Here is a 16349-nt window from a genome sequence, read left to right on the forward strand (position 1 = left end):
CTGGGAGGATGGGGGATGGAGTCTGCGGGCTATGTAGGAAGAACAATTTCACCGCCAAGACAAGTAGAAACGTTAATACGGGGATATTCCGTTATTTTGACTCCTTTTATTACCTATGTTTCACAACGATATGTTTTTTTTTCTCTTTAGTGAAGATATATGAATATTGACGACACGTTGGCAGACTGTTTTAAAAAAATAGAGAGAGAGAGAAAGAGAGAAGTAGGATGCTGGATACTTAGATGCAGGCAGTTGATCGGCTATAATATGCATTATGGACAAACAGTTGCAAAAATGTGTGTGATGGTTAGCTTGTACTAACGTGAAGGAGCTTAATCAGAATTTCGACTGATGTTTGACCCCTCCCGTCAAACTAGTTCTATAAAACTGTATTCGCTGTATTTACACGGGGTGAACAGTAGGTGTGACAAAAGCGCTGGCGTAAACGTAATCATCTGACGTCACGCACCCGGAAATAAATAAACGGGTGGTTAACCTACGGCTTGCGGCAGCGCTAGTCGTGACAAACGCCAAGGGAAATGCACACCACTGAAAGACTTGCTCGTAGTTCGTCAAGCGGGGACAAGACGAAACGGTAAGGAAAGTTTTAAGGAGTCGCCAAAAAAAAACAACTTGTACCTTTATGACGTATGCGCGCTTAGAGGTTAGCTCAGTGCTAAAGTTCGAATTAATACACTCCTGTAGCTTCACGTTTTTTGACTTTGGGTTCACGCGATGTTTCTGTTTGTCAAAACAGCTGAAGCTCGTCGTCATACAAGTACAATGGGCCACAGGAGAAGGGCAGCAGCTCTGCATTATGCCTCTCAGGCGGTCACTGGACCCTCGGCAGAAGCCGCCAACCCCCCCGTGAAGAAGCACAGCATCTGCATGGTGTCTGACTTCTTTTATCCCAACATGGGAGGGGTGGAGAGTCACATTTACCTTCTGTCCCAGTGCTTGATAGAAAAGGGACACAAGGTGGTGATCGTCACGCACGCCTACGGCCACAGGAAAGGCGTCAGGTACCTGACCAACGGCCTGAAGGTGTACTACCTGCCTCTGCAGGTGATGTACAACCAGTCCACCACCACCACCTTCTTCCACAGCATGCCCCTCCTGCGCTGTGTGTTTGTCAGGGAGCGCATCACTGTGGTGCATTCGCACAGCTCCTTCTCTGCCATGGCCCACGATGCTTTGTTCCATGCCAAGACCATGGGCCTGAACACGGTACGCGGCTTATCGGATAGATTCATACTGCATGTTTTATAGTAGTGACTCTTTGTTTCCGTAGATACGCGATAACGGCTTCCCTCGGTTTAAGCCGGTACTCCCATTTTGGATCAGGTGCACAATGAACTAGTTTGTGGTGTGGTATAAGCTAGGAAAGAAAAACTTACTCAATTCTCTTTATACATCCTGGTTTGTTTGATACAGTGAACAATTTTAGGTCCTAGCAGCGCACTAAAAATGACACATACTCACTTTGATGTGCACTTCACCCTTTGTAGTATCCATCAGCATTCAGCCTCTCCTGGTTGTCCAATAAGTATAGTTGCTTTAAAATAGCAGTTTGCCTCGGGCATCGGGGGACCTGAGTACAGACATCGTCCTTCAATGACTTCCTCAAATCAGTTTTTCTGTAAATATGTTTTGCCAGGTGTTCACCGATCACTCACTCTTTGGCTTCGCTGACGTGAGCTCCGTGCTGACCAACAAGCTCTTGACTGTGTCGCTGTGCGATACCAACCATATCGTGTGCGTCTCCTACACCAGCAAGGAGAACACCGTCCTGCGGGCTGCGCTCGACCCAGAAATCGTGTCGGTCATTCCCAACGCAGTCGAGCATGGCGACTTCACGCCCGACCCGTCTCGGCGTCGCGACGACAGGATCACCGTTGTCGTGATCAGTCGCCTCGTCTACCGCAAAGGTACGGCGGTCTTTGTTTCTCATTGCTATTCGCAATTCAAAGATCCCCACGTCAGTTGAGGCTTCCTATTTTTAGGCATTGATCTTCTCAGTGGAATCATCCCAGAGCTCTGCCTCAAACACCCGGATCTGCATTTTCTCATCGGGGGAGAGGGGCCGAAGAGGCTTGTGCTTGAGGAAGTGAGGGAGAAGTACCAGTTACATGACAGGTACTTGCAGAATATTGGAAAGATGTTTGACTCACTTTTTAAGTGTTTATATGGTTGACAGAATTGTTGTAATTGCAGGGTGCGCCTGTTAGGGCCTCTGGAGCACAAAGATGTCCGAGGGGTTCTGGTGCAAGGTCACATCTTCCTCAACACTTCACTCACCGAAGCATTCTGCATGGCTATCGTGGAGGGAGCCAGCTGCGGACTGCAGGTGCCTCGCATTCCCTCACCCCATACTGAGTACTTTGAAATAGTATTTAGTAGCAGATACCGTTTTGCTGCACTCTGTCAGTCCGTGGTACAGTTCTGTCTTGGTTTACTTCCCCCAAGGTGGTCAGCACTCGCGTGGGTGGCATTCCCGAGGTCCTTCCCGAGGACTTGATCACGCTCTGTGAGCCGACTGTGCGCTCGCTGTGCGCCGGCCTGGAAAGTGTCATAGCGCTGCAGCGCTCAGGCTCCGTCTCCACGCCCGCCTCCATTCACGCACGGGTGCGCAATCTCTACACCTGGAGGAACGTTGCCGAGAGGACTGAAAAGGTGGGTTGAGACAACCCGTGGGGAATGATGAGCGGGGACCTAATAAAAGTGACTTATTTTAGTGACAGTTTAGCCTCGTAAAAAAAGAATAAAACAACCTGCATGTTTAGCAAAATATCAAGCATCCAGTAGAACTTCTCAAGCAATCTTGACCTGCAAGTTTAAAAAGCTGTAAACATTGGCAGTCTAAACCTTCACTTTGACGAGAGACTGCGGAGGCTGATGCAGGAATTTTCCAGTCAAGCGCTTACGTCACTTGACCTTGATGAGCTATAGAAAGTGCGCCGTCAAGCTGTGGAGTAAAAATGTTTTCTCTGGCAGGTGTACGACAGAGTATGTGGCGAGGAGGTGCTTCCGCTTGACCGACGCCTTCGGAGGCTTCGGACTCACTGCGGCCCGGTGGCCGGCTCCATTTTTGCCTTTGTGGCGGTTCTAGACTTCCTCTTCCTGTTGTTCCTCCAGTGGTTACTGCCTGACAGGCAGATGGACGTGGCCGTGGACGCCAGCGGTCCTCGCGGACTTTGGAGGCAAGGACCGAGCAAGGTGAAAGAGGGAGCTTGCGCAAAAGGAGTCGTAAAGTAAGCGGCTTCCGCTCGCTTGTTAGCTGCTCTTGATGACGCAAACGTTATCACTAACTAAAACTTTGTTTACAAAATTAGAAAGGGATGTTTCCGTGCTATTTATTATGTAGGATTGCCGCCGATGCGGTTAGGATTTTTTTGTTGTTTGTTTAGAGGACAGAAGTGCTCCAAACTGGGATGAGTAGGGCGGCATTGGCGAATTGCGGATATCAAAGATGAAGCCCCTGATGAAAAGACAAGGTTCTTCTCACTCCCATGTATTTCTTTCATAGCGCTTGTCCGCTCATAGCTGTATGAGCTATGTATGAGTTTTTGGCGAAAGGCTGCAGGACTCGGCCAACTTCACACTGTGCACTGATGAAAAACAAGGATATTGTTACTTTCCAGCCATACCCAAGATTACAAATTGCAAATTACACGCCTTCTCATAACAAATTGGGTCCATTCCCCCCAAACATTGCTGCCAATTTAGTGACTAAATAATAAAGGTCTGATGATGGCCTGGATTACGCGGGTCTATCAAAAGAACAACATTACTACGCTTTTAAAAACATATCCAGCTGGTTGAATATGTTGCTTTATTGAGGAAATACATTCACAATTTCATATAAAATGCAATGACGTTAACACAAATATCTATTCTTTGTTAATAACACAAATTATTGGAGGAACCCCCAGCAGTCAGGTCACACACCCGCATTTTTAGAACCGCAGCTTTATATAACACTACATATGCAAATTGACTTGCCGTCAGTAAATGCTATACCTCCAAAAAAAAAAAAAGTTTGCAAGCAAATCCTGATAAACTGAAAAACTGTGGAAGTCAGTATAGAGCCGTGACAATAGACATTTTGGTGCAATAGTACAATTTATCTTTTCATTTTCCCACTTTCGGTTACATTTAAATGAACAAAACTCTTCTAGCATTACCATGGTTTTAATCACATACTTGAAAGCTTGCTTTTGAATCAGGCGCCTGGTGACTTTCTGTTTCCACTGTGGCAAAACGTTCACTGTCTTTTTTTTTTTTTTTAACTAAGAGTGTGTTGGAATAGACCATTTTTATAGTAGTAAAAGAACCAAATGAGTAATAGTTCTGCTTTTCTGTAGACCTTGTAGTTGATAAAGCATACAAACAAGGGCATTTCATTACTGAAACAATGTTTCACTTTTTATCTGCTTCTTTATATATCATCTCCTTACCTTTTTTTAAAAAATATGTTTAGATAAAGCCAAGGTGACTTTTGCCACTGGTTTTTCCTGCAGGTTACGTATGACCTAGTATACCTCGCAATGTGTGATTTTTATCATCGTCACCTTTTTCTCAGGACCAGTTAGTCGAGTTGATCCCGGAAAAGCCGAGCGGCTCCCTTTACTTTGCGTTGTTTTGCAAATGTCTCAAGAAAAGGTTAAGTGTCACACATAACCAGCTATAAACATGCGGCTAACGTCGCTAGCTTACATCCGGTTGTAAATTGCATCACAAACAAAACACTCCAGCGATGCTTGGCTGAAAAATGTTGGGAAATGTGAAATAAAAGTCTGAACATATTTGTGTTATTTTGTGGAACGGAACCGCTAACGCTTTATTATGTCGAAAATGAAGATGTTGATAAATATATCAAAGGTGTTCTCACGCTATTTGTGGGAATGGGGTGAGTGGGAGGTTGGAAGGAAATGGAATCATTTGGGTGTTAGCAGTCAGAGTTCCGCTCCAGGAGCTTTTGTTAACCAAGATTGTAGCACATTATTTTCACGAAAAGAAGCACGCAGACCGAACCGAGGTCCGAATCCATCCGTTTTCACAAACGGGCATTAAGATGAGATTTATTCTGTGTTCTAAATTCTTCAAGCACTCCAGTTTGTATTGGTTACTTACGTGTGTTTTCTTATTTTGAATAACTTGCTTTTATTCTGGAAGCCGTGCTGTATTTCCTGTTTATGTTCTTCGTTAGTCGCTGTTTTATTTATTATCCGAGTCTGAAAGCTAGTTTATTTTGAAGCTTTATTTTTCTTCTTTGTTAGGGTGTCGTTTGCAAAAATAATTGAGAAGCGCTGTTTTAGGGTGTATCAAAAGCTATCCATGGTACCCTACAGCTCCCCTTGGATTTTTTTTTTGGGGGGGGGGGTTATTCTTCTTTCCCAGGATGGGTTTTGCAAAAACGATTGCAAAGTGCTGTTTTCAGGTGTATCGCTATGGATCCATGCCCCTTTGCGGCTCCTCTCGTGTTTGACCAGAATACTGCGATTTCGACAGGTAATTTCGGGTACACATGAGGAGTCGGGTTCCTCATCCAATCTGAGCCCGAACCATCGCTCGATGACCAATCAGAGGACCGGTGCCGCTGGGATCGGCCCGATTTTTTTTTTCCTCCCACCTGCCTGCCTGCCTCGGATATCTCAGGCCGTAGCAGCATCAGCATCCCGTCTCGGCTCGGCCCTCGAGATGGAGAACAGTCGCTGCTTCGCCAACCGCTTCTCGGACTACAGCAGGGGCGCGCCGCCGCCCGAGCAGGCGGCGGAAAGGGTGGTCCCGGCCGTGCTGGCCACGGTGGACCGGATCCTCCGACAGGCGGACGAATGCGCCGACGGCGGGCTGTACGACGGGCGGGCGGGCGTGGCCTACATGCTGTACCACGTCAGCGAGTGCCCGCTCTTTGCCGAGCGGCGCGACGCCTACCTTGAAGGCGGCCAAGCGCATTATCGACGAGTCGGTGCGCGCAGCGGACGCCGAGTCGGAGCGGAACATGCGCGCCGCCTTCCTGCTCGGCGGCGCTGGCGTGTACGCCGCGGCCGCCATGATCTACAAGTCCCTGGGCTTGGCCGACTTCGTCAAGCCGCTCACCAAATTTCGCAGCCTGTGGGAGGTGTGCGCGCCCGTCCGCTTCCTGGAGTGCGGTTCCGACGAGCTGTTTGTGGGCCGGGCGGGCTACCTGTGCGCCGCCCTGGCGCTCAGGCGCAAATTGGCCATCGAGGTGAGACGGGCCCGGGCCGGAGCTCCTTCAATTGCGCTCGATTAGCTTAGTTCGGTCCGGATTCGAAGATTTTCAGACCGCTTTTGCACTTCGGACCGCAATTGTTAGATGAAACCTGCAGAGATGTCCTGAAGTCATAATTTGGACTCGTAAAATGGAAGTGTAAAACATTTGCAATACTTGAAGCTGAATGAAAAAAAATGTATTTGGAGCCAAGAAGTTTGAAAATATATACATTTGTATCAGCAGGAATAAAAAACATGTACCTGTAAGAATGATTGCGTTTTGTAGCCCATCGACATCAAGTCTTCCATTGTGAGCTTTGACGGACTTCAAAGGTGGTGCCAGTGAGGTTGAGACTGCCATTGTCATCACTTGATTGGTCTCTAAATTGACATTACGAGGACACATTTTTGACACGGCTGCAAGTTCAAATCCGAGTCACGCAAATGATGCAAGTCCAGAGTCGGAGCACTAGTGACTCCTCGTGGGAATATCTTAAACTACAAGCAGGCGTTCTAAAAAGAAAAATCTAAAATTGTGGTTTAGGTATAAGCTATAGTTGCCTTAAATTTAAAGTTCTTTTGCACAACTAAGTTACTTTTCCTATATCTACAAAATTAATTTTTCCCAGATGCAAGGCAGTATATATCAGATTCAAGTGTATATTTTTTCAAGACAAATGCGCATTTCTTGGCTACAAACAATACTACTCGTCCATTTTTGAACCTCCACACGTGCATTCATACACTGATAATATTAACTTCACAGCTTTTCCTGCAATTTGTCTGCAAGGTCACGAAAAAAAAAACCCTCCAAAATGTGTCATTTGTTTTTTACCGTGCAGATTCTCAGCAAGGATCAAATCAAGTCCATCTGCCAGGCCATCATCGAGTCGGGGAAACAGTACGCCAGGAAGAAGCGAAAGCCTTTCCCTCTCATGTACTCCTACTATGGCACCGAGTACCTTGGTAAGATGTGCAATCTAAAGATGATTACCATTGATTCTGCTTTTTCATTTCGTGTGTCTTTGAAACCATTGGGCCAAAATACAAAGCGTGACTTGGCCCTGTCTCAAGTAGCCTGTGCGCTAATCATGTGAAATTCAGGAGCTACAATTAGGAAAAAAAAAAAACTCCTTTGAAAAAGTCATCCTTGCCATCCGTTATCTGTGCAGGCTTCCGTTTCTTTGTGTCTGTATATATATATATATTTCTAAAAACAGAAAAGTCAACATTGTACATTTGCATTATAAATGAACATTTTGAGTTTCAACAAAATGTTGTGAACGGAGCGAGATGAGCGCGCGTCAAGCTAACTGTCCTTTCCTTAATTTGCATCAGATGAGCTGAGCCGAGCAGCTCACTAACTATCAGAGTGACACCCGATTGCTAGTAAGCCATATTTGCATCAACTTTCACAGCAACGGCAACTTTTGAAGCTGGGAAAACCATTTGGGACCCGGATGCGGTTCTGATCCAGCTGCATGCGTACCGCCGCGCATTATGGATTTGACTCATTCGACCTTAATTCCCCTTGCATGTTTTCAACCCGGGGGGACATATTGGATGTACATTTTTAATGAATGATTGTGCGCTTGACAGTCTTACATCTACAGTGGCCCTCCAGTGCAAAGCACACAAAGGAAAAACTAAGCAGACAAAAAAGGGAACTGCAGACAAAAAAAACAGCACACAAAAAGAGCACACACGCAAGCACAAAAAAGAAGACGAATGCAACAAAAAAGAATCAACAAGTAAAAAAGAAGCAGAAAAGAAAAATGAAACAATTATAGGAGCAAACTAGCTTTTCTTCCTGCCTTCCTCCTTTTTTCTTGCGTGTGTCCTTTTTCCTGCATGTGTCTTTTTTCTTGCATGCATCTTTTTTCTTGTGTGTCTTTTTTCTTGTTTGCTTCTTTTCTTTTGAGGTTCTCTTTTGTTGAGTGTTTTTGTTCGTAACAAATACATATTGGAATGACATTAGCGCATAATAATCATGGAATTCAAAATACACCACGTAGAAAATGATTTAAAAACAAACGGTCCTGAATCTTAATTGTAGCGATTGACAATATGAACGCAGTTCCTTTGTTTGCCTTGAGATGGTGCTAGTGTGTTGATGAGGAGTGACGTTTTATTTGTACTTTTTCTATTTGACATTTCCAGGGATCTAGGCATCATTTACAAGTCAACGGGAGCAACCATATTGAATTTTTGATGATGTTTGTTCGCTTCATTCTGTTTCATGTACACTTAATCCCATTAGAAGCGTTCTTGCCACGTGCTGGCCCCTGAAAATGACGTCACATTACGTGCTCAGGTTACAAGCACTCACAGCTCAAATTGTGAAGGTCACATGAGCATAACCAGAAAACAGGTGCATCCGCAGCAAAAGCCTTCGCACGTTTGCTTGGCACGCCACGTCCTTGCATGGCGTTTGCCGGGTTGGCTTTCCCACGTCTCCCGTGTTGCCTCCGGGCCAGGCGCCGCCCACGGCTTGTCGTCCATACTGCAAATGCTGCTGAGCTACCAGGAGCTGCTGAGCAGCGCCGACAAAGACCTGGTGTGGCAGAGCGTCGATTTCCTCATGAACCAGGAGCAGAACTGCAACTGGCCCGCCGAGCTGGGCGCCGTCATCGAACGCGAGAACGAGCTGGTCCACTGGTGTCACGGAGCTCCAGGTGCTCTTCGGACGCTCACATGTATATTTTTATATGAGGAAAAATCAAAAGTTCTACATAACCTCGATCCAGATCCTCAGCGGGCCGTAAGAAGCCGTCGCTCGGCTTATGGAAAAGACGTGTGTTGAATCCGCAGGCGTGGCCTATCTGTTTGCCAAGGCCTACTTGATTAACAAGAAGCCGCAGTATTTGGACACGTGCATCCGCAGCGGCGAGCTGGTGTGGCACAGAGGCCTGCTGAAGAAAGGGCCCGGCCTCTGCCACGGCGTGGCCGGCAGCGCCTACGTCTTCCTGTTGCTCTACCGCCTCACCGGCAACTCCAAATACATCTACCGAGCTCAGAGGCAAGAATCCGTCTGCGTTTCCTATTTGAGGAATTACGATACGTTGCCGTCTTTGACCCTCAGGATTTTTGTGGCTATGATTCAACTCGGTTTGGTGCGGGCGCGTGGCGAGCAGCCATCCGTCTTTGCGCTATCCGGCGACAACGTTGTCCATTTGACTTTGCCTCCTCCAAGGTTCGCAGAGTTCCTGTTCACCGAGGAGTTCAAGGCGGGCTCGCGCTCCCTCGCCAGCGTGTGCAGCCTCTTCCAAGGCCTGTCTGGGACCGTCTGCTTCCTGGTGGACCTGCTGCAACCCGAGCAGGCCGAATTCCCGCTCTTCGGCGTCTTTGACTGAACGACGGAAGAATCCCTTTAAGGAGTCGTTTTTTCGCCGCTTCGTGAAACGCGTCGTCGTTTCCGACTCCTCTAGATGGCGCTCTTCGTTTAAAGATTCAGTGGAAGTTCAATACCGTTCCACTGCACTGGCCTGTATCTTTGAAACAAGAGCACCATCTAGAGGGGATAAAAAAATTCATTCATGAAGCTTTATTTTCCCACCACTACTGAAAGGGGGCGTGAACCTCAATCTCGGCGACATCCGTCTTGATCCGTTCTTGTTGGGAAATCTCCATTTCGGCAGTTGATTCCAAGGCCGAGCTGGTGCTTCGGGTGCCGTCTTGTGGCTCCTCGGAAAACGCACCAAAAAAACGCAACGCGTGGAGTTTTTCAGGAAATAACATTGGAATGTTTCCAAAAGGAAAAGAATTAGCAGGTAGTCAATCAAGAATTATTGGGACACAATTACTGTGCTGTGCTGTGATTGGCTGGCGTACTTCTCCAAGGTGTGGCTTAGGTTTGACACCCCCCATCTAAGAAGGTTGTTCTTTCTCATCTTGCGCGTTGGCAATATGTTTTAAGAAGTGAGACGATGGTGGATGCCAGATATTTGTTCATGTGCTCTTGTTTTTGTACATTTGTGGAGACCTTTCATATGTTCAGCGTCGTGACTGGACGCTGTGAGACAACGGCACAGTGCGGGTGTTGTGCAGTGATTTGTTGAGTGTGACAATGTGGCCTTCAAAACAATTTGAAGACAAACACGTCCGTCAAAGTTCACGTTTGACATCACAGGGACGCACCAATATGAACATTTGTTTTTATTCTTAACAAATTTGCCCATTGGAGAACACCCTGCAAAAACAAAAACACATGTTGTCAATCTGCAAATCCGACAAATTACGACAGCTCTTGTATCGGTTCTGTTCATAATTCGCAGCCGGCAAATCAACATCCACAATAAATTGTTGAATAAAACCGGTGCGTCCCTGATGAGATGGTGGCCATGCTTTAGAAAGCGGTGCGAATGTTTGATGGCATTTGACTTTTAAAAGAAAACAAGGCCCATGCCCGTCAATTGAGGTATGCAAAGTGTTCTTGCTGTTTTGTGCCTGTTTGTGTTTTGCCAAGAAAGCCACAACAGACGTCTGTACACGGTTCAGAATGTGTACAGTTAGTCTTAATTAAATGGTTTGTTGTTTACAAAGTGTGCATCTGACTTATTTGAAGGTATCAGTGTGTTACAGAAAGTGCAACTGGTCCCAAACCACGGCTCATTCATTTTGACCCAACTCAAGCTCTCTTCCACAAAAACAACCACCTCGGGTTTTCAAAGAACTCATTCACGTTTACCTCTTCATAATTCCATTCGTGCTTGCAAGTGCATGAAGCTTCCCTTTTAAAAAGTTACTGATCGTTCAATCCCAGCTCTGTCATTATCATGAATTCCGTTTTTATTCGTACTGTTTCTGTTGTAATTTACACATGACTGGCTTTTCCCATGCAGTGAAAGCCTGCACCGGTGTCTCGGTCACTCGCACGATGTTTTTTTTTTTTTTAATTGTGTAAACAAATCAACCAAAGCAATATTTTACCAATTTGAGCAGCAAAGGCATTCATACAAAAGAAAATAAATAACAAATCACATCCAGAAAATAAAACGCCACAACATTCCATGAACCATTGACTGCCATTTGGCGAAGAGGGCGTGGCCAAGTCACCCTAATAATACCTACGACTGGACTCGTCATAAGAATTCGTGCGTTTGGAGTTTTCAGGATGGCGATCGTCATAAAGAGCACGCGTGTGCGTGCGCGTGTGTTTGCAACGCGTTCGTTTGCATCGGGCGCATGAAAGCTCGGCGGACAGCGCCCCCCTTCCCCGAGGCGGCCGCTGTCGGTAACTACGCCCGGTCCCGCGAAGGCATCCGCGGCGGCGGCGCGGATGGCGCTCGGCCGACGGACGCGCGTCCCCCGGCCTCCCCGCCCCATGGCGGCGTGAGCCAGGATCCAAGATGCGAGCGCCCAGCTCCATCTTTTTGTCGGTGTCCCTGTTCACGGCCGAGACCACGGCGGCGCTGTACCTGAGCAGCACGTACCGTTCGGCGGGGGACGAGGTCTGGCAGAAGCTCACCTTGCTCTTCTCGCTGGTGCCGTCCATGCTGGTGCAGCTGGCCCTCATCTTCTTCTACCGAGACCTGGGCCGGGACCGGCCGCTCGTCTTGCTGCTGCACATGCTGCAGTTCGGACCCATCGTCAGGTCGGTGCTTTTGTCCTTTCCGTCTTCGATAAGCACCGATATGCTTTCGGCACGCGGGCGAGTGCCAATCCGCGCCGCCGCCCCCTCCATTCAGAGTCCGTCCCGCAATTAGCTCCAGTTCGAAAAAAAGCAATTGTAAGCGCCATGGACTGACTGGGAACCTTCTTTCCAATCTATATATATAAAAAAAATACCTTCTTTCAACTCTAACGCCGCTCGTTTTTTTGGGACGCTAATCCCCCAAATATAAGACATGCAAAAACGAAGGTAGTATGGCTATGGCTTATAAAAAGGAACTTCAAAGAAATCGGGAGCTTGATCTGTCAGCCACATAATGAGTTTTACTTCAGTGTACTGATGTCACATCCACCAACCTACTAATTGAAATCATTCAATCCTTAAAACATATATTTACATTTTTTTCAATAGAGTCAAGACAGTTGATCTATCTATCTATCTATCTATCTATCTATCTATCTATCTATCTATCTATCTATCTATCTATCTATCTATCTGTCTATCTGTCTATCTGTCTATCTGTCTATCCGTCTATCCGTCTATCCGTCCATCTGTCCGTCTGTCCGCCCGTCCATCCGCCAGTCAGTCAGTCAGTCAGTCAGTCAATCAGTCAACTTTGTTAAAGAAAGTGATCCATCAATATGCAAGAGTGAATTTGTGGCATCCGTGCAAAGCTTCTTAAGCCTTTGATGGATCAACATGACTTATTGCCCCGCATCTGCGCACAAAGTCGACTTGTGGCCGTCCACCATCGAGATAGCAGGCCGCCTCATCCCGCCCTCTCTAAATCCTCCCCGAGCCAATTCTCCTGCCGCACACCAATGCAGCATTTGAGTGTTTGTACGGCCGGCGTCGCGGGCCGTGCTGTTTTTTTCCTCCTCAAGTGTCCACAAGTAGGAAGGAAAGGGAGAGCGCACTTTTCCCCGGTGAAGAACTCATGGTCTAAGAATAACATGCGACCCCCTCCGCTTTTTTATCTCGTGAGCGCCAACACCATCTGCGAAGGGGAAGCCAGCGGGCGCCTTGCCCCTTATCTGAGACATAAACAAAACGCAACTGAAACGCGCATGCGGACGACCGGCTGGCCAAATGCGCACGGCGTGGCGCATGCTCGTCTTTCTCGCGACCTTTGCGCCATCAGCGTCTCGTTGATTCCACTTTGGAACTACTTTTTTCCCGGTATCTCTTGGCGTAGTCTAAAGCAGCAACACCAGAAGGTGGCGTGTGTAGTACAATCTGTTTTAGAACTGACTCGTCTGCCAAAGCATCGCTATGGATGACGCTCCATCCAGACGTTTTCTGTAGCCGCTTGTCCTCACCTCGCGTGGCTTCGGGCAGTAGGCGCCCCGAACTGCTTGCCAGGAACAAGAGAAAAGAGGAACAAGCATTCACACAGCCAATCACACCTCGGGACGTTTCAGTATGTCCGATGCACCCGCCATGCGTGTTTTTGATATGCGTGGGGGGAAGCTGGAGAGAACCGCGTGGGCTTGGGGAGAGTACGCAAACTGGATTTGAACATGGGACTCTAAACCGTGAGGCGCATGCGCCAACCGCTCTTCCACCAAAGCGGCAAAGTGACGCGGGATGACCTGTGCGGCTCCAAGGTGCGCGGAGGCCTTCTGGACCTACGGCAGCATGGGCCGGCTGGAGGACCCCTACGTCAGCATCACCCGGAAGAAGCAGATGCCCCGGCGGGGACGGGCGGAGGAGGTGGAGCGGCAGGTGGGCCAGGCCGAAGGCAAGCTGGTGACGCACCGGGCGGCCTTCGCGCGCACCGCCGTCATGCAGGCCTTCCTGGGCTCGGCCCCGCAGCTCACCCTGCAGCTCTACATCTGCGTGCTGCAGAGGGGCGTGTCCGTCGGCAGAGGTCAGTTGCAAACATCGTGAGCCGCAAACTGATGCCAACATACGGCAAAGGGAAATACCTGGGGCAAAGGAAAATGCTATCTGACACGCTAACATTAGCTTGTAACCTATCCGCACTCGCAAGCTGTTGGATGGACAAACTGTTTTGGGCCGCGTTTATCATAAATGAGAACGTTCTTACAAAGAAAGCGCGTCACCGACACCGAGGGCTCTCGTCCTTCCTCGCTACAAAATGTCATATCAAAAGCGAGCAGAGGCGGCGCCAAAAAAACTAAGCACAAAGCAAACAAAGCACAAATGAATCAACTGTTAAAAGATAAACCAAATCTCAATGGCCCATTAGATTTAATGATCTTTGAACAAAGAGCACCCCCTGGAGGGGAAAAAAAATCACGAAGCTTCACTGCGCCACGGCCGTTTTGTGTTTTCCCTCAGGCACTCTCATGGCCATCTCCTTGCTGTCGATCGTTTACGGCGCCCTCCGCTGCAACATCCTGGCCATCAAGATCAAGTACGACGAGTACCAAGTGAATCTGAGCCCGTCGGCCTACTTTTGCATCTTCATGTGGCGCAGCTGCGAGATCGCCAGCCGCGTGGCGGTGCTGGTTCTGTTCAGCTCGGCGCTGAAAATCTGGGTGCTTCCCGTGGTTCTGCTCAACTTGCTGGTCTTTTTCTTTTACCCGTGGATCCTGTTCTGGAGGAGCCACTCTCCCCTCCCGCAGCACATCGAGAAGACGCTGACGCGCGTGGGCACCGCCGTGGTGCTCTGCATGCTCACCTTCCTCTACGCCGGCATCAACGTGTTCTGCTGGTCGGCCGTGCAGGTCAAGCTCGGCGACCCGGACCTGATCAGCAAGTCCCAGAACTGGTACCGCATGGCGGTGTACTACATGACGCGTTTCCTGGAGAACGCCTCGCTGCTTCTGGCCTGGTACGTCCACAGGACCGACTCGTACCAGTTTGCCTCGGCGCCGGTGCTGATTCTGGAGTTGCTGGGGGCCTACGGCGCCTGCGTTTTCTTCATGCTGGTCTTCTACCAGTTCTGCCACCCGTGCCGCCGGCTCTTTGCCTCCAGCGTGAGCCGGAGCTACGAGGACTGCTGCGCTATCCTCTGCTTGCCGCGCGCGCCCGACGGGTCCGGCCGGGAGCCGGGGCCCGCCGGCGAGGCGGGCTCGCCGGGTGGCGCGCATTGCGGCGCTCCCCATCGTCGGGCCGGCTCGGAGGAACGTTGAACGGCGCCGGCCGCGCCGCTGGACTCCAAACTGCCGCGCTGACTACCTTTCCGTGTTTACGCGCCATCCCCTCGTCTGCTTGCAAGTTTTTTCCACCGTCCCGACAGCACGCCTATCCTTATACTGAATTTTTCGCACTATAAGGCTTGCTGGAATATAAGACGCACCTTCAGTGCATTTAAAAAAAAAAGAGCCCGTTTCAATACTTTTGCCCAGGCTTGGCATGCAGCAGCTGGTGCATGCAGAGCCTCTTTTCTACTTGACCCCATTTTTGGTTTTATGGCAGCATGCAGTGGTTTTTGGGTGAAAAGCTTTCTTTGTGGTCGCTGTTGTGACATCAGCTATTTGAAAGTCAACGGACTAAACAAACTACACACCAACTAACTAAACTATATCGCGCACTTTATTTTTGCACGTTCAAGAAGCCTTTTTAAATATGGTGTTTGTTGTTTGTTGAAGTCTATCAGCGTGACGTCTGTATGAGATGTGTGTGAAGAATATTTACACAAGAGCACGCACAGTCACACAAACTCAGTATTTTCTTTTTATATTTCCATCTGAAAATACATCTAATTGATGAAATGCGACATAAAAAGAAATAAAATCTATATTGATACCTCGAGTGTTACCTTTGTTTACGTCCAAATTATTTTGAGTCCGTGAAGCAAAAAATTGTGTCGTATCGTCCGTTGCAGTTGTGCAACAGACATGTATGAGTGTGTCCAGTTTGATTTTTTATTCTTCTGACACAATTGACAAGTATTTTCTTTCAACAAAAACAATATAGCACGAGACAAAAACAGAATATGGTAAAACACAAAATGCGGCAGAACAGAAAGACGTCATCGTCTTCAGGCGACACGTTGTCGCCATCTTGTGATCACAAAATGAAATGCAGCAGGCCACAATTTCAAAGTTTAATACTCGAGCCGTTTTTGCGTTTGTGTCTATTGTCGGTTTGAAGAGATTTTGAAATTGAAAACCAAACTGTTTTCAGACTTTTTTGTTTCCTCGTTCCAGTAAACAAACGGGATATACACGCTGTAGCTGTGTTACATTTGCATGTCTCCTTATTAAAGCAAACATGAAACGAGCAGTTTGGGGAATTTTTAACGTTATCCTGGCACTCTCCCCAATCTGAAATCCTCAGTTAAATGATTCTATGGTTAGATAAATGAATAACCACCCACTAAAACACAGACACAGCGCCTATGCTTGGGTCAAAGGTTAAAAAGCACACTAATCTCTGGCTCTCTTTTCCTAGCTGGATTTTTGGAGCTCACGGGATATTTTTTTAGACACTAACAACTTGTACTGTCAGTCTATCCTCATATTGAGCGCTGAAAATTGGTCGGAGAAAAGTGGGCGGGATCAGGCGGAACAAAGCGTTTTTGAGGCAGGGG

General features: G+C 47.9%; 3 protein-coding genes and 1 long non-coding RNA gene across 7 annotated transcripts; 3 read left to right on the forward strand and 1 right to left on the reverse strand.

Annotated features, from left to right (window-relative positions):
* The first annotated feature begins 22 nt into the window (after positions 1 to 22).
* On the forward strand, positions 23 to 4805 carry piga (phosphatidylinositol glycan anchor biosynthesis, class A). Of its 2 annotated transcripts, XM_088415096.1 has the most exons (8): positions 23 to 595; positions 758 to 978; positions 1066 to 1227; positions 1658 to 1928; positions 2004 to 2136; positions 2215 to 2347; positions 2467 to 2673; positions 2995 to 4805. In XM_088415096.1, exons 2-8 carry the CDS (start codon positions 784 to 786, stop codon positions 3253 to 3255), a joined length of 1362 nt encoding a protein of 453 aa, XP_088271222.1. In that variant the 5' UTR covers positions 23 to 595; positions 758 to 783; the 3' UTR covers positions 3256 to 4805. The 2 variants fall into 2 exon arrangements, with proteins under 2 accessions (XP_088271222.1, XP_088271221.1); XM_088415095.1 differs by having other exon boundaries at positions 758 to 1227.
* LOC148423749 (uncharacterized) lies at positions 3792 to 6594 on the reverse strand. Its single transcript, XR_015865625.1, has 2 exons — positions 6496 to 6594; positions 3792 to 6344 (listed from the first exon to the last, which is right to left on the reverse strand). It is a non-coding gene; the product is annotated as an uncharacterized LOC148423749 (long non-coding RNA).
* Positions 5539 to 10775, forward strand: LOC148423750 (lanC-like protein 3). Its single transcript, XM_088415098.1, is given in 6 exon segments — positions 5539 to 5934; positions 5936 to 6229; positions 7077 to 7200; positions 8712 to 8909; positions 9046 to 9253; positions 9428 to 10775. Coding segments are annotated over 6 exon segments (1344 nt in total). The 5' UTR covers positions 5539 to 5574; the 3' UTR covers positions 9588 to 10775.
* A 602-nt stretch (positions 10776 to 11377) lies between these two features.
* xk (X-linked Kx blood group antigen, Kell and VPS13A binding protein) lies at positions 11378 to 15574 on the forward strand. Of its 3 annotated transcripts, none has more exons than XM_088415101.1 (4): positions 11378 to 11827; positions 13453 to 13715; positions 14150 to 14225; positions 14415 to 15094. In XM_088415101.1, exons 1-4 carry the CDS (start codon positions 11583 to 11585, stop codon positions 14944 to 14946), a joined length of 1116 nt encoding a protein of 371 aa, XP_088271227.1. In that variant the 5' UTR covers positions 11378 to 11582; the 3' UTR covers positions 14947 to 15094. The 3 variants fall into 3 exon arrangements, with proteins under 3 accessions (XP_088271227.1, XP_088271226.1, XP_088271225.1); XM_088415100.1 differs by having other exon boundaries at positions 11379 to 11827; positions 14150 to 14241; positions 14415 to 15574; XM_088415099.1 differs by having other exon boundaries at positions 11383 to 11827; positions 14150 to 15094.
* Positions 15575 to 16349: the final 775 nt, after the last annotated feature.

Source organism: Hippichthys cyanospilos, chromosome 5, assembly GCF_059441005.1.
Source record: "Hippichthys cyanospilos isolate Australia breed blue-spotted pipefish chromosome 5, RoL_Hcya_1.0, whole genome shotgun sequence".
In the NCBI taxonomy this organism is placed as follows: Eukaryota; Metazoa; Chordata; class Actinopteri; order Syngnathiformes; family Syngnathidae; genus Hippichthys; species Hippichthys cyanospilos.

Coding starts and splice junctions, on each gene's coding strand:
- piga (XM_088415095.1), top strand. CDS start 784: ATGGGCCACAGGAGAAGGGCAGCAGCTCTGCATTATGCCTCTCAGGCG. Junction 2,348..2,466: donor GAGCCAGCTGCGGACTGCAG/GTGCCTCGCATT, acceptor ACTTCCCCCAAG/GTGGTCAGCACTCGCGTGGG. Junction 2,674..2,994: donor TTGCCGAGAGGACTGAAAAG/GTGGGTTGAGAC, acceptor TTTCTCTGGCAG/GTGTACGACAGAGTATGTGG.
- xk (XM_088415099.1), top strand. CDS start 11,583: ATGCGAGCGCCCAGCTCCATCTTTTTGTCGGTGTCCCTGTTCACGGCC. Junction 11,828..13,452: donor CAGTTCGGACCCATCGTCAG/GTCGGTGCTTTT, acceptor TGCGGCTCCAAG/GTGCGCGGAGGCCTTCTGGA. Junction 13,716..14,149: donor GGGCGTGTCCGTCGGCAGAG/GTCAGTTGCAAA, acceptor GTTTTCCCTCAG/GCACTCTCATGGCCATCTCC.